The sequence below is a fragment of the Tenrec ecaudatus genome, chromosome 4, assembly GCF_050624435.1.
Source record: "Tenrec ecaudatus isolate mTenEca1 chromosome 4, mTenEca1.hap1, whole genome shotgun sequence".
NCBI classification, from domain to species: Eukaryota; Metazoa; Chordata; class Mammalia; order Afrosoricida; family Tenrecidae; genus Tenrec; species Tenrec ecaudatus.
In genome coordinates this window covers 55803471-55830102 of record NC_134533.1, presented here as the reverse complement: position 1 = coordinate 55830102, position 26632 = coordinate 55803471, and the positions used below count along the sequence as shown (strand labels likewise).

General features: G+C 39.3%; 1 protein-coding gene across 1 annotated transcript in view; it reads left to right on the top strand.

Moving 5' to 3' along the window:
* The window catches only part of PDE3B (phosphodiesterase 3B), a 149941-nt gene extending 124122 nt beyond the window's left edge, over positions 1–25819 (top strand). Inside the window, exons 6-16 of the mRNA XM_075546017.1 lie at positions 1906–2116; positions 2920–2990; positions 5868–6019; positions 6818–6955; positions 7759–7870; positions 10995–11108; positions 15684–15883; positions 17836–18039; positions 21341–21502; positions 23027–23285; positions 25080–25819. Of these exons, the coding sequence (XP_075402132.1) occupies positions 1906–2116; positions 2920–2990; positions 5868–6019; positions 6818–6955; positions 7759–7870; positions 10995–11108; positions 15684–15883; positions 17836–18039; positions 21341–21502; positions 23027–23285; positions 25080–25294 (1838 nt within the window). The 3' untranslated portion in view covers positions 25295–25819. The remainder of the gene's footprint in view (positions 1–1905; positions 2117–2919; positions 2991–5867; positions 6020–6817; positions 6956–7758; positions 7871–10994; positions 11109–15683; positions 15884–17835; positions 18040–21340; positions 21503–23026; positions 23286–25079) is intronic.
* The last annotated feature ends 813 nt before the right edge of the window (positions 25820–26632 follow it).

The window sequence follows — 26632 nt, the reverse complement described above, 5'->3', positions numbered from 1 at the left end:
TTAGAGGAGTGTTGACCTGTGTAATATTTTTGCTTTAGCTGCAGCGATGGACATTCCGGCTATAACTGCGGGATGTGCATGAGATTCAGTGAAAGTGTTTAAAATGACGATAATGAAGCTGTACACAGAGAGTATTTCTTAGGGTGACTAGGTTTCCTTCTATACGATGTTGACCTCTCCTCAAAGCTTTTCTAGGTTATATTACATGAATTTTTTTTTCAAGGCAAAGATACCAACCAGAATTTCATAGGGCTTCCAGGACTGTAAGTCTCCACGGAGGCAAAATACCACATCTTTTTCCCACAGAGCTGCTGCTGGGTTTGAGCTACTGACCTTTTGGTTAGTAGCCGAGCATTTAATCATTGCCCCACCAGAACTTCTAACGGGAGTATGCCCTACTGTTGTTTACCCTTTATTCCCCGTGTCCTGCGCTGCCTGTTTCTCAGGTCTTTGCTCACACAGTAGTGTATTTAGAGAAAAGAGCTCTGAAAACCAACTTGCAGTCTCCCCTCTAGCCCTCCCTTTCCTCCTCTGATTAGCTATGAAATTGCATCGGCCTTAACCTTCCTTGAATGTATAGGGACCACGACACAAATTAGTCTGATGCAACAGCAGCGACAGCCCTGCAAAGAGTGTGGTCCCACAGAGTTAACTGGGTGAATTCAATGAAATTACTTCATATTTGGGGAGATTTTTCCCCCTTCATGTGTACTTCACCCACAGGGCAGTTGTGAAGATTAAATAAGATACACATCAATAACTGCCTGAAAATATGGAGGTTTTTAATAACTTACTTGATTTCCTCTCTGACCCACATTTTACTGGAATCTTTATTGTTAAATTAAGTTTAAATTTTTCTTTCTCTCAAGTGTACCCACACCGCCTTAGTTCATTCGAGTCGCACAACAGAGGTTTCTGGGGTAAATCAGCATGTGTAGAGACCCACTTTGTGTTTTCCTAAAGAACTTCCTCTCCCACGTGTTTTAGCATTAATTCCCCTGCACTCTGCAGGAGCAGCTCTGGTGGCCCAGTGGCTCAAGTAATTGACCACGCGCCAAGGATTTGAGCCCAGTCTGCCTCGTGAGCAGTGGAGACAAAGGTAGTGCCCTGGCCACCTAACAAACTGACATCCAGCCTTCGCCCGGAGTCAGACCTGCCACACCTTCCCTCCACATTGTCTAGCACACGGGGCGGGGGGGGGGGGGGGGCTCCTAAATAGACGTGAAACAAATGAATGCGCCGAAGTAGACGGTATGTATTGCTTAACGGGATATGCCAATTGTGTTCGCATATGTGCTCCACTTGTTTACTGCTATTAAGAACTTGGAAATAAAATTTGTTGTAAAGATGCTTTGCTCACCTGCACAAAATGTAAAAGTGAGATACCAGCATAGGCAAGGAAAATTTGCACCAAATATAAATACTGAAGTGGCCTACCCATTTTAATCCTACTCGGAATCCTTACCTAGCATGTCCCATCCTGCCAAAGAGCGTATACCGGCCAGCCATTGAAAATGACAGCTTTGGTCTACAGTCTGGTCTATTACTTTGCTGTCTTTAAGGTTAGTCCCAAACAGAGATTTAGTGTATCATTTAATTGTGAATCCTCTGATTTCTTTTTTCCCCTAATAGCTGACTTCATTTTTATTGTAAATGGCATTGTATTTGTTGTTTCAGTAGCTATGATCTCAAAGATATATGTGTAGAATATACAAATAGGTTTAGAAATATAGATTCACTGTGTAGGCATAAAATGAATTTTGTATATATTGTATGCTGCTTGATGTTTGTTTAGTGATTTTTCTAAAGGAGGAAGATTATTTTTATAAGTACACAGACACAGTATATAAGTATGTATGCAGATATAGTTATTCATTAATTTATCTTCTTTTTCATTTATTAAAGGTGCCTTATCCAGTTTGAGTCCTGTAAATTCTCCCAGCCACGGACCAGTGTCTCCTAGTTCTCTAACTAATAGATCACCCATAGAATTTCCCGACACTGCGGATTTTCTTACAAAGCCAGGTGTTATTTTACACAAGTCTCTGGACAGTGCAGCCCACACACCAGATGCTTATCAGCAACTGAAACATTCTGATAGTAATCTTTGTAACAGGTAAGTGCCCAGATGTTAATTAGTTTTGTTGCAAAATGGAGATGACTTAAATGAAGTATTACCATTTTCCTGGTTCTGTATTATAAATAGGTGATGGATTTAGACGATACTCTCTTATTTATGTAGCGGTTTTTATTTTAGCTTATCTTTTTTCTCATTTGCGTTCTATTGTTCATTTTCCAATGTTACGTTCTCCATCAGAAATAAAGTTGTTGGTATTCTACCTATAAGGAGGTAGCAGGAAACGCAGAGAATTATTTTAGCTGATGTTAAGTTAGTGTTTTCTCAAAAGTACCTAATCCACATGGTATTCAATCTCATTTCTGCTTCTACAGTCATAAATGCTGACTTTCAGAAATATGTTACTTATTTGAGGAATACATAAATATTTTCTGAAATGATGCCTGTTGGTCCAGTTGGGATGTTGGTTAAATATTAATAACATTTTCTGAGGACCTGATGCAAAGGGCTTAAGTGGAGAGCAAATGCTTTGAGAATGATTGGGGCGGGGAATGTATGGATGTGCTTTATACAATTGATGTATGTATATGTATGGATTGTGATAGAGTTGTATGAGTCCCTAATAAAATGTAAAAAAAGAAAAGGGAAAAGAAAGAGAAAAGAAAATGATTAGGGCAAAGAATGTATAGATGTGCTTTATACAATTGATGACTGTATATGTATGGACTGTGATAAGAGTTGTATGAGCCCCTAATAAAATGTTTTAAAAAATTTTTCTAATTAGGATTAGGTTAAAAAAGCACCTATTTATCATATGTATTTTATCTATTTTATTCTATAAGTTGTGGACATCGAATAGTGATTTCAACATCAGAATCTGAATCTGGTACAGACTGCCACAGTGGAAAATCAGGTGAGAAACACATGTCATGTGTGTTTTAAAGTTTAAGACAAAATTCCTAACTTTGTTTATTTTAGAATGAGTTTACCTCTCTGTAAAGTAAAAATTACAATCTGTGAAAATATTGTGGAACCCATACCTGCCCTCCTTCCCAAGGGAGAACGAGAATCCATCTCCTCACGGGCAGAGGTGAGACACGTCTCCACCCTCCCATCACCCTTGTTTACCTGTTCTGCCACCAGCCACACCTCCCACAACACTGTTGCCGCTGCATTGGCTGATCTGTTGCAGCAGTCACACAGAGCTCGTGGACAGAACTCACAGTTACTACAAGTCACGATCAGTCAACAGTAAGGTCATTCAGTGGACGGTGTACGATGTGAAAATAATAATAATTTATAATTTATCAAGGGTTCACGAGGGTGGGAAGGTGGGGAAGGGAGGGGAAAAATGAGAAGCTGATACCAAGGGCTCATGTAGAAAGAAAATGCTTTGAAAATGATAAATGGCAACATATGCACAAATGTGATTGATACAATTGATGCATGGGTTGTTATGAGCTATGAGAGTCCCCAATAAATACAAGTTTAAAAAGGATCAAATCATTGATCCACAACAGAGCCCCTCCTCAGCCAGCTGCCACGCCTCTCTCTGGTCCTTACCCTCTGAGCCTTGGTGTATTGACAGAGACGGGGTTTTCATCTTTCCGCAGACCATGTTCCCAATGGTCACAAAGGGTGGCGACTTGTTTCACACCCTCTAGTGTGGTGGACACTCAGAATATATCCCTCCAAAGTGGGATGATACGCACAGGCATAGAAGCTAGAATTTGAACCTAGTTTTTCAGCAATTCAAATTCAATGAGCACTTTAAAAAATATTTTAACTTTAATAGCAATGTATTTTTAAGTACACATATCACAAATTATAGCATAATGAATTTCCAAAATTTAACTTGCCTATCCAGATCAAGAACCAACATGTTCCTAGCATCCCAGATTCTCCCCTCCTTTCAGCTAAGGATTCCTGATAGCACTGTTGTGTAAGTGTTGGACTGCTGACTGCAAGGTCAGTGGTTCAAGCCTACCAGCTGCTCCAGGAGAAAGATGAGGCTGTCTACCCCCATGAAGACTGCCCCCCTTTGGAACCTTCATTGGTAGTGTGTTGGCAGTGTGTTTGTTTTTTGGTTTGGTCCTTTCAGTCATATCCCTGAGAGTATCCATCTTTCTGTTTTTCAATATACACATCTTTCCGTTTTTGAACTCTGTATAAAGAGAATGCATGTCTAGCTTGCTCGGAATTATATTTTTAAGAGTCATTCATATTATTACATGTGATTGTAGTTCATTGTCTTTTCTCTGTAGTCTTCAATTTTGGGAATAGTCCACAAAAACCCCTTTTTCACAAATATTAATGAGTGTTTTTAACTAATCCTACTGCTCCCCTTTTTCCTGCGACTTTGGAGAAAGATTATTGTTCATCACCATGGTTGAGAAAAATGATAGTGTGACTTAATTTTTTAGATGTGGCATAATGCATTCATTTCTGAATATGAATTTAAAATTTTTATATTCCAAGTTAAAGGTGTTGGAAGTGGTTTCCATCAAATTGGTAGGAAAATTTCTATTGTAGTAACTCTTTTTTAATGTTTCTCCATTTAATAAAAAAAATCCACACTTTCTTTTTTTGTATATAACAGTTTTATTGGCACATGATTTACATATCATACATACAATTCAATAGTTCCATTGTTCAATCGTCTCAAGGAGAATGTAGTCATTACCATATCAATGTTAGCACATCCCTCACCCGCCCCCATGGTTAAATTGCCTTCAAAATGAGTTGTGCAGTCAGTCAGTTCTAGTGCTCCCCTTTTCTTTGATTTATGATTAAATATAAGCCAAGTCGAATACGTGAAAGGTCTGACTTGCCTGAGCACTGGTCTCTGGGCAAAATAATGCGATTTAATAGTGTCATAGAATAATCTAGATTGAATGCCAATATGGTTCACGTTTTCTGAGTAATTTTTCATGATGACTATTTCTCTTCTAAGCAGTCCATATAGAACACCCAATTTGTGTGGGGCTAGGGGGATGGTGAGGGCCTAAAACCCACCTGCAGAACATCTGGCCAGACCGAGCCACGGACAAATCTGCTTTAGGAACAGGCAAGAGTCTCACTCAGCCTTACTTTCAGGAAGAGACCATTGTGACCTTGATTATGCTGGATCCAACTCGACACTAGGTCAGTTGACTACCCTACAGACACGACATGAATTTGTTCTGGGTGCAAGTATCTTTTTCTAGTTCTCTGACAGAAATTTCTTCTCTTGGCTTTTTAATTATGGTTTTCTAAGGGTTCCTTTCCTTCTTATGCATTGTTAGTATTTTTTACATTGTTACTATTTTTGTCTGTAAACTATTATGCATACAGTATACTATTATGTACCACTTTGACACAATTTTGTGTTTTATTGTTTTCTGTTGGGTCTCCCAGCTGTGAATCCCAGGAGGAGTGTGGATACATAATGAGAATGACTGATACAAAGGGATATAGGGACTAGAGTGGGGTGGGGGTGGAGGGAGAGAGGGAGAGAAAGGGCATTTTGGAAGTAACTAATGAAGACAGGAGGGGAGAGGGAGCACTAGAACGGACTGTGATTGCATGAATCCTCTGAAAGGCAATTTAACCATGGCCAGGGGAAAATGCTTTAAAATTGATGTGGGGATGATTGTACAGTTCTCTGAGATGTGATTGAATGATTGAACTATTGAATTATGTGATATGTAAATAGCCAATAAAACTGTCGGAAAAAATTTTTTAAATCAGTCCATATGGGGTGAAGTTTATTCCTACATGTTTATTGCTGTTTTTCTTTTCTTTTTGAAAGGTGAAGAAAAAAATGCCTTCTTCTCAAGAGACTCATTCAGACCTAAAGAGACTCAACAAGAAGAGAAGACAGAAAGGAGAGACAGCAAACAATTACTTCCGGAAATTGATAATCAACTAGGAGAAGAGGCACTGAATGAACAAGCACCAAATGTAAAAGATAAACTCTAAATATGATTATGTTAAGGTGAAATACAACACTAGTCAGTACTAGTTTCATTATTTTGCCAAGAACGGGTTTTAAATGTAATAGTGTTAAATTTTTACTGAAAAGTAACTATAAGTTGCATAAGAAACACGAAAGGAAACTCTGGGTTAAAAATAATTAAGTCTTCATTAACGATGAATGACAAGCTTTACTCTTTTTCAAATGCACATATTTTATTTTGTTATTAGTGAGGATATTTTTTATATTTGCGTAATTTCTTTCATGCATATTTTCATATCTGGGAAACATGCATAGTCATTAAAATAAACTGTCAATAACTTGCTGTGCCAATGCTTTTTAAGTTTTGTTCTGAAAATCCAAAAGTTAGGCGTTTAAGAAAATAAAGCTTTTCTATTCATTTTGGGATGTTAACCTAGTCACAAATGCCTAAATGAAAACATGAGGGTTTTTTCCCTAATATCCTTTGATGTTTATAACTTGTAACATGTGAATAATAGATGACTACACTTTTATTACTATTACATATCGTAACATTTTTAATTTATAAAAGTAATAGACTTATTAATAAGTATTCGATGCTTAGGTGACTTGCTTATAGTGGTTTGAAGAATGTATTCCAAAAAGTAAAAGTATGAATAAGAATATTTGAGAATAACTGGGATAGAAAATAGCACACACTAAATTGTAGTGCATCGGTATTGTGGTCTCCCACAGATGTGCATTTGACATTATTTACAAGAGGTAAAGTGAAGTTTGCTGCTTTATTTCTCCTCCCTGTACAGATTGAGCAAGAATCATCACTGGATTTGATCTTAATAGAAGATCAAGACTCATTAATAGAAAAGATGAGCAACTGGAATTTTCAAATTTTTGAACTTGTAGAAAAAATGGGAGCAAAATCAGGATGGATTCTCAGTCAGGTGTGTTTGAAATCTTTTTTCCTTTTAATGTGAATTCTTATATAAAAAAAGAATGTTATTCATTTAGGCACTAACTCAGCATTATTTATGGAAAAACCTTTTTTTTTCACCCCAGAGTTTTTCATTAGATGTGCGATTGAAATGTCTCCTTGGTGGTTCCTGCAGAGCAGTGTTAGATTAACCTCCTAAAATGCCACTCAGCTGTACTTACTTTAAGACCTTATTCTGAAAGAGCATAAAGAAGGCATCAATCTCACAAGAAACCTTCAGAATATAGTTTGTCATATTTATCGTCTTCTAATCCCTCGTATTAGAATGAAAACCCATTCACATGCCCATCAGTAAAGTCAAGTGAATACCAAATCTACTGCAGGGGAGTCCATTCTGACAAACACAGACTCAGTGGACAGGGCAGCGTGTAATCTGTAGGCTGTAATCTTTAAGAAACAGGCTGCCACGGTTTCCTCCCTTACACCAAACATGGACCTGAACCGCCAATCTTGTGGTTAGTAGTCTCACACTTAACCCCTCGGCACCAGAGTTTCTCTTTCAGTAAGTTAATGAAAGGAAAAATTTTAACTGGGGCATGATGCTGTAAGCTTTCGCTGTTTTTAAAATGTTTTATTTAAGTATAAGGTTTTCCTTTTCTAGTTTTTGGAAAGAATTTAGTTTAGAGAAAATTTTAGTGAATTAACTTAAAGACATACCTAGTTACCGTTACTGAAGCAAGTCATAAAACCATGCTCAGCTGCAAACAGAAATTCTGTTTTTAAAAGTTAACTTTATTTTTAATTGATACTTAGGTTATGTATACCTTGTTTCAAGACACTGGCCTGTTGGAAATATATAAAATTCCTACTCAGCAATTCATGAACTACTTTCACGCATTGGAAAATGGGTATCGAGACATTCCCTGTAAGTATCAACTTACCTTATTTTTTATGTTCAACTAATATGTTTTAATGCTGTATTATTTTTCTATTTCAGATAAACACTTTTGTTTTCTGTTTTGAGCTTAACTTTTCTATGTTCTAAATTGTTCACAAATAGATACATGCTTTTAAAGTTACATATGTAGAAAACCTAAAGATTTAAAATTAAAATTGGTACTCCACGACCTTGAGTTACTTACGACTGTTAACATGTTGGTGTACATACCTATGTGTATTTCAAATAAAACACGTCTCTGCAATCAGTAGATGACTGTAGACAGTTCTCTCAGTAACACACTTACCTTAGCCTTGCTAGGATACCTCCCCCGTGAAAGGATACTTTTTGTGCTATGGGAAAAAAATTAGTCAGATTGAATACTAGTTTTCAAACAGAGCTCAAGTGGACACCTCCCAAATAATTGAAGCTTTGTAACAAGTTTCAGGAATGCTAAGATGTGAAAACAGGGTCTGTTGATGTATAGACGTAGATGGAGCATATGTAAGGGTTTCATCATTGTTGTAAGGATACCTTTTGACTTACGCTCACATATCCTCCAACACTGTTTTCTTTCTTAGATAAATGTATGTATTATAAAATAGATAATAATAGTTATACCTATGTATAACCTGTTCTTTTCACTTTAATACTAGATGGTATTTCCATGTCAATAATAATTAATTTAAGTGCATTACCTTTGAAGTGATTGATGATATTAAATGAGATCTTTCAGAAACTTTGTGACTTTAAAATGTTTTAAATTTATCCTTGGAAGCCCTATTTTTAACTGTATTCTGATTTGTGGGATAATCTTTAGTGCCTATTTGATTTTTATGGTAGAATAGAAAGTGAGTTTCATCTTAGGAAAAGGTACAGTTTTCTCTTTGTGTTGGCATATTCTGTAGTTTCTCTTTGGACACGTTTTGTATTTGGGAAATTAATTACATATACAGAGCTCAAACTCTAAAATTGAATTAACTCATTGATAATGATATTGAATAATTTAAGATTATTACCTATTAACATTTCTACCTATAAACTATGCATTTTACAAAATAGCTGAGTTTTAGAAATGGAATGAAGTGATACTTTTATGATGGATGCCAGAAGACTGGGGGTAAAGAGAAAGAGGCAGTAGGGTCTTCTCTGTCAGGTTTGATAAGGGTTTATCAGTTAACCACATGAGTCTGAAATGGACTTTTCTGAACTTTAGCTTCTAAATTCATCAATGGAATTAATAGCACATCCCCTTGGGAAGTGATAATATAAAGTAATCTGAGTAAGCTTGTACCAGAATTCATGGTACGTAATAAATAGTCAGCAAAAGCTGTTATTCGAATCAATAATAATTAAACTCCTAGTGGGTCAACACTATGTCATTCCTATAGCCTGAACACTCAGTGTTGTGTCATCTGCTAAGGATGCCTAGAACAGTGGTTCTCAACCTGTGGGTCGCGACCCCTTTGGGGGGGGGGGTGTCAAATGATCCTTTCACAGGGGTCGCCTGATTCATAACAGTAGCAAAATGACAGTTCTGAAGTAGCAACGAAAATAATTTTATGGTTGGGGGGGTCACCACAACATGAGGAACTGTATTAAAGGGTCGCGGCATTAGGAAGGTTGAGAACCACTTACCTGGAAGGTACTCAGTGTGGGGGACCTGCCTCCATATCCAAATGGGTCCAAGTAGTGGGTGTGTAACTGACAGGTAAATTAAAGGGACAACAGACAAGACATGCAAGTGTTCATCTCTTCTGTGGCCACCAGACCAGAGTGAGGGGCGAATGTATTCTCTCACAAGCTTACCGTATGTGATCTCAGGCATGCAGGCCATGTCACACATATGTAACAGGAAGGGGACGAGCTGGGGTACACACGCAACAGGAAAAAGAGGTACTAGAGGCATACACGTGACAGGAAGAGACATGAGTAACAAGATGGGCGGGTTCTAGATTTAGGATGACAACCTAACCTTGGTTGTCTGAGCTACCTTGACCTTAAGTGAACTTATGCTCATTTCTAGGAGAACAGTGGATGATCCTTATCAGAAGGGAGTGGGCTGTGCTTAAGGTTAGATGGTCAGATTGCTTTTGAGGGCAGATATCCTTCAGGCAGGTAGCCTTCAAGAGTATAATAGCAGCCATGCGCGTGCCAACAGCACCTTGAAAGTGGCATTTTTATGGGCGACATTGCAGAAAATAACTTAGGACAGTGTAACTGGGACGTATCTCCAACCCACAAACATGAAGGCCTCCTTCCACGAGAATACTGGCCTCCCAGACGCCTTAAAATACGAGTGTAGAGAATTTGTCCACATACACGTTCTTCCCAGTCTGTTTCCCGCAACGCCTAAAGCATTTATTGAATTGGCGAGCTTCCGTTGGATGTCTACTTTAACTCTGATCGCTAGGGTCATGTAGGTTTTCTCATGTAATCTTTACGGGGAATTGTATGGTCTACCTTTTCTAGGTGTGAAATAAAAAGTCAAGGATCTTTCCCAAGGTCACAAACCGAGAAATAGCAATGCTGGTTTCAGTTTTGCATCTGCCTGACTGCTAAAGACTTTCACAGGACCTTTCCCAATAGGGGTATTTGTATAAACCAGTAGTTGATTGACCATATCCTGTGTTTCAGACACCGTATCAGGTGATTTCTTATGCCAGAGTATGTAGTCCTTATAACAATACTGAGAGATGGATATTTTTCATCTTAGCTTTGTGTGTGTGTGTGTGTGTGTGTGTGTGTAAGTATAAATATCCAGAATTTGTAACTATTCTGTTTGGAGTATAAATATGGTGACTCCATAATCCAGAATCTGTCTATATGACGTTTTTAAAATAGCAGCCTATTTCTCAATGCTTTTCACTTAGTCCTAGTTACTCTGCCTTTTTCTTTAGCTTCGTTGCCAGATTTTTATAGTGATGTATAAGGTTTTAAACACGTTAACACATCAAGACACCTCAAAGATAAATGAAGCAAACTAGAATTGTGAGATGTCAGTTGTTTTATCTTTGAAGTTAGAGTATGACTCAAATTCTTGTATTTTAAAAATGTCCTATGTGAAACATAACACGATCATTTCTTAAAAAAAAAATGTTGCTGCCTCTAGATCACAATCGAATACATGCTACAGACGTCCTACATGCGGTTTGGTATCTAACGACACGGCCAATTCCTGGTTTTCAGCAGGCCCACAATGATCGTGGATCAGGCAACGAACCAGGTATTTCCTTCCACAAATCTTTCATTTAATTATTTGATTAGAAATCATTAATTGAGCTGTCTCAGTTTATTAACTCTGTTTGATTAAAATTTTTATTAAATAACTTTTGATATATGTAAAGGACTACTATATAAGTTTTGATGTGTAATAATGGCATGGAAACTTGGAAATCTAGTACCTGTCTTAAAATTTTTTTATCAAAAGGTCATTTCATTAAAAGATCATTGGGGGAGGGAGGGGAAAAAAAAGAGGACCTGATGCAAAGGGCTTAAGTGGAGAGCAAATGCTTTGAGAATGATTGGGGCAGGGAATGTATGGATGTGCTTTATACAATTGATGTATGTATATGTATGGATTGTGATAAGAGTTGCATGAGTCCCTAATAAAATGTAAAAAAAGAAAAAAAAAGATCATTGGGGGCTCTTACAGCTCTTACAACAATCCATACATCAGTTGTACCAAGCACATTTGTATATGTGTTGCCATTGTTATTTTCTAAACATTTTCTATTTGAGCCCTTGGTATCATGATTCTGTACATTGAAAATCCCAAAAGCTCCACAACAGGAGTACTGACAGTGACAGAGGGATATGGAAGAGTGGGAGGATACAAGATCACAAACAGAAATTGATTGGTTTGCTATATACACCCGACAAGACCATGGAAGAGGAGATCAAGAAGGTAGTACCCTTCACAAGAGCCAAGAACAAATTGAAATTCCTAGGGAGAGCCAAGAAGACAAAATACTTATACAAGGAAAACTACAGGACCCTGTTACAGGAAACCAAAAGTGACTCCCACAAATGGAAGAATATCCCATGCTTGTGGGTCAGAAGACTCAATATAGTAAAGATGTCAATCTTACTCAAGGTACTATATAAGTTTAACGCTATCCTGATTCAAATACCAACAGCCTTCTTCAAAGAATTGGAAAAACTGACCACCAATTTCATATGGAGAGGGCAGAAGCCCAGAATTAGCAGAAAACTCCTCAAGAAGGACAAAGTCGGTGGGATCACTTTACCTGACTTTAACGCTTACTACCCAGACACAGTGGTCAACACAGCATGGTACTGGTAAAATGAGAGATACTCAGACCAATGGAAAAGAACAGAAAACCCAGGGAAAAAAACTGTCAGCATAAAGACAACTGATCTTTGACAAGGGCCTCAAAAGCATCAAGTGGGAGGTGGATGCCGGCTTTAACAAGTGGTGCTGCAAACAATGGCTATCCACCCATGGAAACATGAAACAAGATGCTTACCTTTCCCCATGCACAAGAACAAACTCCAGGTGAATCACAGACCTAGAAGTAAAACCCCCAAACTATCATGGCCATCAATGAAGGAATCAGACAAACTTAAGAATCTTGGCTCAGGGGCTACATAGGCTAACTGCAGTAGGGAAGGGTACACACACAGGTGAACCTGCAGTCGACAAGTGGGATATACTAAAGATAAAACACCTGTATGCATTGAACGACTTTACCGAGAAAGTAACAAGAGAACCCATGGATGGGGAGAGGATTTTTAGCACTGACACAACAAAGGGCTTATTACTAAAATCTACAATACCCTCTTAACCTACAAAAAGGGAAGAACACTAAACGCCTTGAGGAAGTGGGCAAAAGACCTGAAAAGTTTCACTAGGGAGGAGACCCGAATGGCCAATAAACATATGAGAAAATGCCCCTGATCATTAGCCATCAGAGAAATGCAAATTCAAACAATGATGAGATACGCCCTTGAGGATAGCTCAGATCAGAAAATCAGAGAGTAACAAATGTTGGAGGGGATGTGGCAAGATAGGAACTCTCCTCCACTGCCGGTGGTCTTGTAGATACAGTCAGCCTCTGTGGAAAGTGATCTGGCGATATTTAAAGCAAATGGAAATTGAGCTGCCCTGTGACCCAGCTATCCCTCAACTGAGTTATACCCAGAAGAGGTCAGAAATAGACCACAACCAGTCATCTGTGCTCCAGTGTTTATTGTGGCACAATTCACAATTGCAAAAAATTGGAAACAACCTAAATTTCCATCAATAGACGAGTGGATTAGAAAACTCTGGTACCTGTCTTAGGAGCTAGAGTATAACCAAGACTACCAGATCTACTGTGTTTTCGTCTCCATGCTGTGTATCAGAGAGGGAGGCATCTAAAGGCTTACAGCAGTAGAGCGGCTTGAGTATAGGTCTTCTTGCGTGATTCTCAATAGCTATCCCAGGAGGATCCCCTTCATCAGCATGTTCAGAAATGCATTTCAACGTGAATTCCTGGGGAGTGAAACACCACTTTGATCCAGTAGCCAGGGAAGGGGGTTATGGAATTGAGGTGACAAATGGATTGGGGGTCTGGGTTCATCTCACAGCATTAGTTCCCTAAACTTATGCATTTTCTGGATACATAGTTGGAATAAACATATGAAATGTTCATTAACTGTAAAGCCATGACTTTTCTGGGCTACTCAAAGGAAAAGGAGACTGGAAAGCAGTTCCAGGGTGGTGTGCAAGCTGCTTTTCAGCTTGGGCACAGACTCCTAGTAGACCAAGCAGTGTCGAGCAGATGGTGGTCCCCTGGGCCACTTCGGAGAGACTTTTACAAGAAAACCGGAGTGTAAATCCTCAGAGTTTTCTTGCAAAACCAAGTTTTCTTCCTCAAGTAATTATTTCTTTTTTGAAAAACAGGTCCTAGCTTTTGGGCTCTGGTAGCTTGTGAATAGTTAACCGTGGACTTACCACTGCCCTGCCCGTGACAGCCTCTCGTAACAGCCAGTCTTGGAAATCAAGGGGCCTCATTACTAGGGTGTTCAACTGATTTTGTATATTGGGCTTGTAAAAATTAGTTCTAATAGAACTATTTTGGAGTTTACTTTTTGTTTTTAGTCATTTTATTGGTGCTCATACAACTCTTATCACAATCCATACATACATCCATTGGTTCAAACACATTTGTACATTTGTTGCCATCATCATTTTCAAAACATTTTCTTTCTACTTGAGCCCTTATTATCAGCTCCTCATTTTCCCCTCCCCTCCCCCACTCTCTCTCCCTTATGAACCCTTTGATAATTTATAAATTATTATTTTCATGTTTTACACTGACATGTCTCCCTTCACCCACTTTTCTGTTGTCTGTCCCCTTGGGAAGGGATTATATGTAGTTCATTGTGATCAGTTCCCCCTTTCTTCCCCTACCTTCCCCTTCCCCTCCTGGTATTGCTACTCTCATTATTGGTCTTGAGGGGTTTATCTGTCCTGGATTCCCTGTGTTTCCAGCTCTTTTCTGTACCCATGTACATGCTCTGATTTAGCCGGATTTGTAAGGTAGAATTGGGGTCATGATTTGGGGGTGGGGGTGAGGAGGAAGCATTAAAGAACTGAAGTAAAGTTGTATGTTTCATCGGTGCTATACTGCACCCTGACTGGCTCATCTCTTCCTTGTGATCCTCCTGTAAGGGGATGTCCAGTTGTCTACAGATGGGCTTTGAGTCTACCCTGCACTCCTCATTCACTGGAGCTTTCTATATATAAGATTATATCATCTGAAGATAAAAGTTTTACTTCTACCTTTCTCATCTAGATGCCTTTTAATGCAACCTTCTTATAAATCAGGCAGCCAATTACAAGAATCACTTTTTTTCTGGAATAAAGAAAATAAGATCATTTTATATTTGCATCAATAATTAGATTTAATTGAATAATGCTTTGTTAGCTATTTTCTTATTTTTGCTTCTGATTTCATACTAGATGTTTACAGACTTGTGTATTAAAATCTAAATATGACAAGTTTATGGACTTTAAAAAGGATATCTTAAAAAAATAAGGATATCTTTTACTACTTTTGATACTTTAAGATATATTTTTGAAATTCTATTGCAAATCCAGAATATATGTAACAGAAAAAAAAGACATTACTGGTTTTGATACTAATAAGTACAGTCTTTTTTATTAGAAATGTCAGTGTTTAAATATATCCTTATCCATCTATTTGAGTATAGATTTTTTTTCTGATTATTTTGGAAATAGTTCCAGTGAGTATTTCTAAAATCCCAGTTTAAAAAAATATAACAAAATCCCACTTTAGGTTTAAAATGTAATTAAACAATATGAAAACAATGATTTATCTTTATAATTATCTTAGGATCAAGAAATTATTGCTTGTTTGCATTTAGATCGTAGGGGTGCATATTAAAGTATTTTGTTTAAAAATCCTTGGGATGGCAACTCTGGAGCATCCTGTCTGACCTATTCAGTGAATGGCTTCAGGCTCATGCTTCACACTGTTCCTGTTCCCCTCCGGTAGCGTCTACAATGAAAACAGTATATACACAGGGCTTCAAAGTGTTCGTGGAAAGGGGGAATAAAACAAGGTAATGAAATTCCTCCACGAACTATTTGAAGTCTCTTTGTACTGGTTTACGGGTATGCTTCTCAGGGTTTTTTCAAGGGTCTGTTTCTTAGATAAGCTAAGAACCATAACAACAACATACTTACATTACCTGTGGGGAGCCTCCTTGGCACCGCTGTGGGGAAGTTATGTGTCACTGTTATGTATTTTTCTGTTTTGCTGTTCCTCAGACTCTGATGGGAGAATGAACCCCGGACGACCTTCTTTCATCTCATCGAAGAGTTGTTCGATTCCAGATGACAGCTATGGCTGCCTGTCCGCAAACATCCCTGCCTTGGAATTGATGGCTCTTTACGTGGCAGCAGCAATGCATGATTATGACCACCCAGGGCGAACAAATGCCTTCCTGGTGGCCACAAATGCCCCTCAGGTAGGAAGTACTTCTCCAGAAAATCATGCTTGGAGTTTTATAGTCATGCTTCAAACCTCTTCGTAAACAATTCTTCAGTGAAATCATACTGCCATTCCTTCATACTCTTGACCCCTTAGCCGGTGGCTCTCCCTACTTGGGTTAGAGAGCTATGAACGTGCCACAGGATTTTCAGTGGCAGAATTATTGCAGACTTGTTGGAAGTGAATTACCAGGTCTTTCTTCTGAGATGCCTCTGAATGGTCCCTAACTGCCAATCTTTTAAATAGTAGCTAAGCACGAACCATTTACACCTCCCAGAGACGCCCAAGACCCTATGATGTAATTAAATGAATAATAACACACAGTACTCGCACCATGTCTGCTAGGGATTAGGAAAACATTACCTTCTTCAATTAGTAAATAGAGGAACTAGTTAGTAACTCACAGATTTGGGAAATTCTGAGGTGCAAACTATCTACATTTTTGCATTTTGTCAAGTTGATAAAACTCTTGGGCTACGTCTAAGACATACTCTTGCTAAGCCCATGTCCGGAAGCTAGAATGAAGTTTCTTTCTTTTGTTGGAATACCTAAACCCTAAGACACCTAGCTGAATATATTAGTGTAATTTGAAATTTTGAGTACAATATTATTTTTGTGTCCAATATAGTAAATAAGGCGAAAATTTCCTTTTTAGCCACAATTTGCATAAAGAGGTAGCTTCAAAACTATAAAACAGATACTGTAATTTAATAGTCTTTAACCATCAGGACTTGGAACTAAAAGTAGTGGTTTTAGGTCGAATTCAGTATTGCTGTGAATGCTTTCAGCTGATTCCTGAAGTGTCTGTTATCTGTGTTTCCAGCCTCTCGCCTCACAAAGGAAAGAAAGGGGACCAGTAATGGTCTACTGAACTGATCTGACTTCGTTAACTTTATCACTCTATGTCAGTTCTGATTTCTTCATCATCTATAGCCATTTTATGTGTTGCTTTCTCATTTCTATTTCTTTCATACATGGTCATTTTTTAAAAATGTAATACATTTTCTATTGAGAATAAAAAATGGATTCATTGTATGTGTGCATGTATGTATGAGAGAGAACGTGTAGGTAGTTCCTGATTTCCATTGATATCTTATTGATGGATTTCAATCTTGCTATTAATATTTATCCATTTTGTAAGATTTGGGGGGGGGAGAAATTGAGAAATTATACATATTTCCCCCCTAATTTCTCATTGTTAAAAATTTTCTATAAATTTTTTTTGATTGTCTGCAGATGAAGCAATGGGGAGTGATGGAATGGAAGCAAGAGTAGTTAGAGATTTTAACTATTTTAATTTATCTTTAAGCAAAAAATACAGCTTCTTTACCTAAGTCTTCTTGCTTGAACCCTTGCACCTTTCCATCTCTGGACCACACAGCAGCCAGATGAAGCTGTGAAGCTTTCTGATGTAACAAACCTCCAACTAGTGAGATCAGTAAAAGAAATGCACAATCTTCTAATTTCTTCACCATCTAAATTACCCTTTGAAATTATCAAAGAAATATAAAATGGGGCAAAGTATAGATTGATATTAGAATCTAGAAATATCCCCGCGCTGGAAACTTCAAAGGCCTGGTGAAAGTGAGAAGGGATTGAAGAAAGGCCATCTAGGTGCTGATTTACAAAAGGCAAACTCTACCTGGAGTAAGTGAATGGGGCCCCTGGTGGGCCCCAGTTAAACTCAGGGTGCACTGTGCTTTGTGGAGCCAGGGGTTGGATTCCTGGTGGTAGTTTCTCACTCTTCATTAGATCTGAGCATTCCTGTTTAATATAAATTGATGCTTTAGGAAGGATTCGTAGGATTCAAGCCCAGCCTTCCTGGGAGAAGGATTTAAAGTTTGGAAGCTTTCCATGCGGCTGCTGTGCCCCCGAATCCACTGAGTGGCAGGGAAAGCGTGCACTAATCCTATCTCTTTGCCCCTCCAGGCAGTTTTGTACAACGACAGATCTGTTCTTGAAAATCATCACGCCGCCTCAGCTTGGAATCTGTATCTTTCTCGTCCGGAGTTCAACTTTCTTCACAATCTTGATCATGTGGAATTCAAGCGCTTTCGCTTTTTAGTCATTGAAGCGATCCTTGCCACAGATCTTAAAAAGCATTTTGATTTCCTTGCCGAATTCAACGCCAAGGTTTGTTATTGATCTTAGTGCTGGGTTTAAGAATGCAGATCGTTACTGCCAGTGTTGCTGACCACAGGTGTTGCTTCATGTTCAGCCACCATTAATACTCCTGAAGCCGCCGTACGTGTCCGGTACTACATACATATATGCCTCTATATGTGTTTAAAGAGACAACATTTCTGCTATTATGGAAACAGGTCCTGAAGTGCCACTGCTCGCTGTCTTTCCTAGCTGACGTACAGATTTTACACTGTTGTGACTTTCTTTCACACAACACACACCACAATGAATTATGACAAAAGCTTTCGTGGGCCAATTTCAGAAAGTTGTATCCAGTGCCAAGTAAGGCATTACCTGAAATGAAAGATGTGTTTCTAAGAAGCCGATCTCCCCAAACCTGTTAACCTTTTTTATATTCATGGTTCTTAACTGGCTGGTACAGGGGAGGATATTTACTCCACTTTCTGTCATTTGTGATTCATTCATTCCTTCAGTAGTTGTTGGCATTGTCTACTATATTCAGTATTAAGCTAAAGTGAAACATGAGGAAGTAAAAGGTGCTACCCTTACAGAATTCAAATGCACTAGGTAATCCGGATTCATTGCCCTCACATGATAGCACTTTCAATGGAAGTCTGTTCCACCTCTTAGACATTTGGGAGTCTGAGGGAAGCATTCCCCTCTTTTGCTGGCAGGAGGCTGCTATTTTCTTAATGACTTCAGTGACCTAAAAGAAGCTGCACCTTAGGGTGGAGGGAACAGTGACATAGAAGGGCTACTAGCTTCCCCAAAAAAGGAAATCCCTAACATAATGTGATTTTGATATTTATAAAATGTATAAAATAATTAGCAAGTAAGCTAAGCCCCTTACAATGTATTATGTTGTTAGAGTAACTTGTATTTTTGTTTAATAAAAGTAAGTACTAAAGACAAGTAGGAGAAGTTTTTATAGGTGAAAAAAAAATTTGTCCCAATAGTTTTGCATCTGTGTTTCTTAGAGACTTATGTTCTCAGAGACTTCTGTCAGTGGTACAGGAATCTTTTACTGGATAAGTACAAGTCTTTCAAGAAAAATGCTTGTTGAGCGAAGTTCTAGACCTCCTACTCTGTTTCAGCCGAAAGTGTGCTTCTTTGAATTATTTCCTATGTTTATGTTCTATAAAAAAATTTCCTTGGACAAAGGGATGCAAAGAAACCAACCAGCATAATAAAACTCAAAATCACTAATGTGACTCACCCTCTTCATTTTTTGTAAGTGGCTGTTTGAGTTCCTGAACGGCATAGTCTTTGCCTAAGTGATGATGATGATGCTCATTTATTTACATCATACTGTTATGATTCATCTGCCATTTATTATGAATTAGATATTTTTCCCTGAAAATCTCCATAATAATATGATGAGTAGTCAAAACCTATTGCTACAAAACCATAGAACCCTTTCTTAAACAAAACACCCAGAGGTGCAGCTGTTACTTCTCTACCGATCCTCCGTGAAGACTGTGCACTTCTGACAGCAGTGCTCCCATCGTCTAGCCCAGCGCTTCTCAGCCTTCCTCACACCGCAGCCCTTTCTAGAGTTCCTCATGGGGTGTGGCCCCCAGCCACAGAATGATTTCATTGCTACTTCATAACTAATTTTGCTACTGTTATGAATCATAATGTAAATATCTGGTATGCAGGTTGTATTTTCATTGTTAACAAAGTCAACGTAATTATGGAGATTAATCACAAAACAATATGTACTTATAGATTGTGAAATATTTATTTCTAATTGCCAGTAAATGAAGTTTTGTCTTGAAGCATGGTGTAGCCTGGGTAAGAGTCTTCACACCAGGTACTTGTATGTGGGCGCATCTGCATGTGGGCGGACCCGCCTGGAGACGGACAGAGGAGCAGTGTCTCAGTTCCTAAGACCTTCAGAAATGTGTGCTTTCTTAGGCGACGCCCAAAGACATCGCGCCCCATAGTTTGAGAGCCGCTGGTCTTGTCCTTCCCTGAGAATCCTGTGCTCTGTGATTTACAGTAGAATGTCAAAACGGCATATTTGCCATGCTCGAGGGACTCAGATTGTGTTGCTTTGAGTTTGGGGAGCACAAAAGTAAAGATCTGAAGGGACAGGATCGAGCCCTAGGGTGGATGGGGCAGTTTCCTAATGAAATCCGCACAGGGCAACCCTCGCTTCCCTCCAAGAAGGGGCAGGAGCAGTACCGTGACGGGAAACATTTTCTCAGCACAACTTCCCTGCCCTTTTCCCCACCAGTACAGTTTTTAATTTTCTTAAAAATGTATTCATAATTAGTGCTTGTGAGCAATTCTGTGTCCTTGGAGAAAAATAATATCAAGATTGCTCCCTTCCAGTCCTGAAATATACGTGCCGTACTTTCCGAGCTGACCTTGCTTCCTGGAATTCATCTTTGAAGTCATCCCACCCTCCTCCGCCTAAAGACTGAAACGCCAAACACTGGTCACAAAGCTTCAGGGATGCAGGGTGATGTCCACTTGAGTTTTGTTAAGATTTTGACATTTGCCCTGATTTCAAACTAATTTTATTTCCTGGCACAGAGTGTTCTTCTATTTTTGTTGTTTGTTTTTGAAGACCCCTGACAAGACTCAGACAGGAGGATTCCTGAGAGGACTTGTCTGCGCTCAACTACTGATCAGACAGACATGTGAAAACAGTTTGCGTGGAGTAAACCCTGCAATTCTAAACTGGAATATTACTAGGAATACTTTTTTGATTTGCTCTTATATGATTACACTGGCATAATTTCCCCTATTTTATACATGAAAAAAAAGTCTGGGAAAAGCTAAGTAATTTTTCCAGTGTTACACACTGAATTATTAAGTCAGGCTCAGTCAGCATTTAAAATCATCAAGGTCAGCTTCTAAGACATGTGTCTTTTCAACTCTATCATGATTCCCTTTCATAACTAGAGCCAAGTTCTCCTTAGCTCGTTAAATGTCCTTTTTTGAGATAGGAATATAATTTACCTTTAGCTCTCACATGATTTATTCATCAGACATATCTATATCAATGTGTGTGCATTATATATAAAACAGTTATCTGCAGTAATCACAACACTGGAGTCAATGGTTAATGAAACATAGTTTATTATGTTTCTACGGAGTTCTGCTTCCACTGACACAAAAGGATGCGTCCAGTGGGAAATGTGATCGGCATGGCAGCGGTACATGTTATTGACTGACTGGGAGACACATTTGCTGACATTTCTTTCTGTCGTTTGCAGAGGAAACCATCTTAAGATGATTTGGTGAAAAACTAAGATCATCATCTTTTTTTCCCAAACAGGCCAATGACGTAAGCAGCAATGGTATAGAATGGAGCAATGAAAATGATCGCCTCTTGGTGTGCCAGCTGTGCATCAAACTAGCAGATATAAATGGCCCAGCCAAAATTCGGGACTTGCATTTGAAGTGGACAGAAGGCATAGTGAATGAATTTTATGAGCAGGTAAGTTAGCATGTGAGATTGTTCAGCTTGTTAAGATGCCGCCATAGGAAAAGTACGCTAAGATTTGGATATGAATTGCTTGCTACGGAGTACCTGAAATCTGAATTGCTTTGGTCAAAAGCAGTTCGTGATTGCACTTGCTCCGGCTCTTTCCACCGCCTCACCTTTGCCTTTGCTGAATAATTGAAAACCATACAGTAGCTTATTGCCCGAATTGAGTGGGTGAATGTACTCTTGAATTTAGGGGTGACGGCAGACTACATTAAGTCTCTTTTAACTCTGGAAGTATATTACCTAGAATAATTTACATACGAAGTATTTTTAAAAACGATTTAGGGTATGTGCAGAATATATTTAAATAATAGCAACCCATTTTTACTTTCTGATAAAGACTAAATACCTGGCATAGAAATATTAACAGGGCAGAAATCCAGACAGGAAAAAAAATCAGAGTCCTGGAAACAGAGACAGAGTAGATATTTAGTGATTTTCAGAAATATAAACATGCTCTTTTCTTAAATTAAAAAACCCTAAAATTTTCAGTACCTATAAAAAGCCCCTCCCCTTAATTTTAAAGCTCACTACAATGTAAAGTACACGATTTCCTCAAGAGCCTCTTAAATTGTTAACTCAGAAATATCAAAGACACTTTTTGACACTTCTTGATCCCTTAGACTTGGGATCAATTGCTGGCAATATTAAGATTGCTAGCAAGTGTGGCGAGAGCATTCTTTTCATGAAAAGTGCTACTTGTCATGAGTAGGAGTGGTACCATTGAGCCTATATAATCATGTATTCATGATTATACAATCCTAGATTATATTAAACAGCCAGTAAATGTATGATGTCTTTCATTTACTTTAGCTGAACATCTCGACACAATTATTTATACTTTGGTGTTCACAAGTTACCCAATACCATGTCGTATCATCCTGGAAACATAAGTTTCTCGAGGTCATTAAGGCACAAGGACAGGTTTTGAGCCCACCTCTGGCTGACCTCCAGTTGTGCTCTTCCGAACCCTAGAAGCCACAGTGCGGGTATCAGTAGGCAGGCGTTTGGGGCTCTGGGCCTAAAATTCTCACTTCGCTCCCAGTAGCTTTTCTTCTATCTGTTGTTGAAATATTGGCTCTCCTGATTGAGATTCATTAGGTTAACATGTTAGCAAAAGCAGGAGGAGTAGTTTGAAAGGCACTTGCAAAATTCAACTCGGCTCATTTGAATTACAACCAGAGCTACCCCCAAAAAATTTTTTTTTTACTTATTTCATCTTCTATGAGGAGAAAGAGGAATTATAGTTTGCAAGAGAAAGTTTTGTAGGTGGGTGCAGAATGTGAGAATAACCTTGTTTTGGATTTCTCAAACACTGGGGGATTTCTCGTAGTTGAAATGACAGAGTAGGCATTCGGTAAGGCTTCTTGGTAAAGGTTAGTTTGATGTAGGCTTTGTCAACTCAAACACCTCAAGATAGCTCAGTTGTGCTTCCAACAGTTAAAGTTCTTCTCTTCTTGCTAACATGATCAGGGAGATGAAGAAGCAAGTCTGGGCCTGCCGATCAGCCCCTTCATGGATCGTTCCTCACCTCAACTAGCAAAACTCCAGGAATCTTTCATCACCCACATAGTGGGCCCCCTGTGTAACTCCTATGACGCTGCTGGTCTGCTCCCGGGACAGTGGATTGAAGCCGAGGAGGAGGACGACGACACTGAAAGTGACGATGAGGAAGAAGATGGTGAAGAATTAGATACAGAGGATGAAGAAATGGAAGACGATCTAAATCCTAGTAAGAATACATGGATATTATCATTTCTTTAATGATTTAATTGCAAATGTCCGCTTAATTTGGATTTAGATCTTGGTTTCAAGACACAGATTCAGGAACCGTCTGAGTACTTACTAAACGTTCCTATTCAGCAGGCCATGTTTTGAACAACTACTGGGAACCTGACTACCCTGTCACCCAATAAGCATTCTTATTATATCTTTCTTAAAGCAACATCTCCTGCAGGTGCTCCTTCTGCATCCCCACCTATCAATCAATAAGGCTGTCACACATCTGTGAAGTAGGGGGGTCCTTGTACGAGTGCCCATTCATGTCAGCACTCCCCAATACCCAATGAGTCCCTCACCCCTGCCAGGCAGCTGAGGACCACAATTTCCAAAGGAGCCTATTAATCTTGTCCTTCCCACAAATTTGAAAACTGGATCACTGGGAGAAAAGCAAGTCCATGACCCTGGCGGGTGGACCACGCTTGTAGTATTATGGTCTACCACACCACAGTGACCTATTTTCCTACGTAAGTTCAAGTGGGAAATGCAAGAGAACGTGTGCTACCTTTGTAACTCTGGATTCCATCAGATGTCTTGAAGTAAGATTTAATTGCATCTACGGAATTTTTTGCAATTGTGCTTTAAATCAGAACAAATATACAAAGAACCTCCCACTCAAACATTTTGTACTCGAATTTAGCCTAGCAATGCTAATGTTATGATGTCATTACTATCTTGTCTCATTGGAAAGGTTGACTGGACTGGCTTTTCAAACTTAAACTTAACACAACCAATCCCCATGGAATTTGTTCCTAATTGTGTCTTTAAGAATGTATAGGTCAGTGGGATCAGAGGCATATGGTTCTTAATTAGCCTTACTTTTGTCCATGAGAAAATAACCCAGAGCCTTTTCAACAATTTAAAAGCTGTACAGGCAGCAAGTGAAGACAATTGTGATGTAGAGTTTCTGAGAGTAGGATTTTGGTTCTGTTGTTTGAAAATTAGGGTAAATTTACATAACATTAGAGCAGGGCTTCAAACGTGTGTGACTCTCCATGGAGAACTTCCTTGTTTTCCTAAGGAGCACTTGGTGGGTTTAAACCACTGACCTTGCAGTTAGCAACTCACCACTCATCTCTCAGTACTACAAGGGCTCCTGGTGGCTCTCCATCATCCTACCACTAACTCAATCTCATGCACGGGGTTCCTGTAAAGGCTTTCTACACCTCTCTCCCAATCCAGGGCTTTGACCTTTAAATCTCCCCATTCTGGTTGCCTCAATGAGTCCTCCAAATGGTCAGAATTCCGGTCTGTTACTGCTTGGCGTTAGTGGCCATGACAGGCCCGTTGGAGCTCCTGCACCAGAGTTCATAGCTCAGACATCAGGCACTTGTACCCTAAGGTCTGCCGAATCTCACCAAAACACTGGTTAACTGAGTCGAATTCTCCAATTCCATACTTAAAAATCCTGCCAATGCTGGTTGTTAAGTTTGCACTGCTATTATTCGTCATTTTGACATTTCAGCACCACGACCACCACCACCACTCTTCCATTAAACTCGCCTCTCTTTCATGTTATCCGTCATACCACCATCTACCAGCCTGGCATTCTGCTTCTTCGCTTGTCTGGGTCTTTCCACCAGATTGTGAGTTCTACAAAGGCCTGGATTCTTGGTACCTTACCGTTCACTGCTAGCACCCTAGTGACAGATAGGCACCTGTAACGGAATAGGCCCTCAGATCTTTGTTGAATGAATGGTTGAATCATGTTGCCGTGATTAGAAAATATCTGTTTTAAATCTGACAGAACCACAAAGAAGGAAAGGCAAACGGCGAGTGTTTTGCCAACTAATGCACCACCTCACTGAAAACCATAAGATATGGAAGGACATCATAGAGGAAGAAGAGAAATGTAAAGCTGACGGGAATCAGCTGCAGGTGGACAACTCTTCCTTACCTCAAGCAGATGACATCCAGGTCATCGAAGAAGCTGATGAAGAGGAAGAGCGACAGTGTGGATAAGCAAAGGCCCAGTGAAGAGGCCTGCCCCAGGGCTGTGCCAGGTGTCCCAAATCGTGGCCTCAAGTTCACTGTGCAGACGTCGGATGGACTCATTCCTGTGTGGACACGCCTTAGTACTGTGAGAGGATCCTTGCTGTTCTGGCAGTTTCCCACTCCAATGCACTTTCACCACATGGACGAGAGAACTGTTCTTAGAGCTTGGCTTGAGTTGACCCGTGTTACAGAGCCTTCAATGCCTTCTCTGGTCAGTCACAGTGCTGCTTTGTTGAATAGCAAGCTCTTATTTTTCCTGAGCTGGTGGCACATGGCTAAGTACTCGGCTGCTAACCAAAAGGTCAGCAGTTCGAACCCACCAGCTGCTCCGTGGGAGAAAGACATGGCAGTCTTGGCTGTTCCAAGGATTTCGGCCATGGAAACCACCTGGGGCAGCACTACTCTGTCCTCTAGGGTTGCCCTGAGTTGGAATCAATTCAATGGCAATGGGTTTGGTGTTAGCTTTTTAGTTTTCATGAAGGGTAGCTATAACTCAAATGAACTCAAGTGACTTACTTCCACCACAAGGTGGCCAGGACCCTCTGTTGTCACGTAAACACGATTCATAGGATGTCCAAATGTGTCTTATGCCTTTGAATATTTTTTAAAAGTCTGTGCCTATCTAAAAAGGAACCAGTGCTGCCTTCCCGAGGGATCTCCGCTCCCTTCCTCGCTCTTCTCCCAGCTAGATTTACTCACGAATATTGAGTGACCTTTGTTATTTTTAACAAAATCCAGGTGCATCAATTTCTGATGCTTTTTACTTGTTGTGTATGATCTATCGTGTGTTTCATTTGCACTCAGTGTATTCAGGTTTGCCGTGGACATCCGAAGTTTGAATCCAGTCTTGTTGACTTTATGTTCCATGGTAGAATTGTAAAGCTGTTTAGGTTCAACAGTGAAGGGGTTGTGTTCTTTAATCAAAACTATTCTTGTTTTTGCTTCTTCTCAGGATTAGTAACTTTAGGCATTTAGTTAAACACAGTACAGATTTGTTAGGGGGAAAAAAGTTCTAATGTTGGTGTTAACCTCTTGGGAAGCATAATTTTCTCTCTTATTAGATAAGACTAATTAAGCCAACAATAAAGGAGATATCTGCCTTTTGCAATAATGACGAAGCAGATGGAAGTAAGCCTATTAAAGATAAAGAACAAAAGACACAGAGTAAGCTCTAAAGCCCATGTCCGCTCAGTAAATTAGAGCATGTGGCCGTCTGTAGATCCCTGTCTTAGATGCCACGTGTTTAGTGATTGTAAAACTGACATCCACCTCTCTGTTAGTTTCCATCTGCCTCAGATTTCTAAC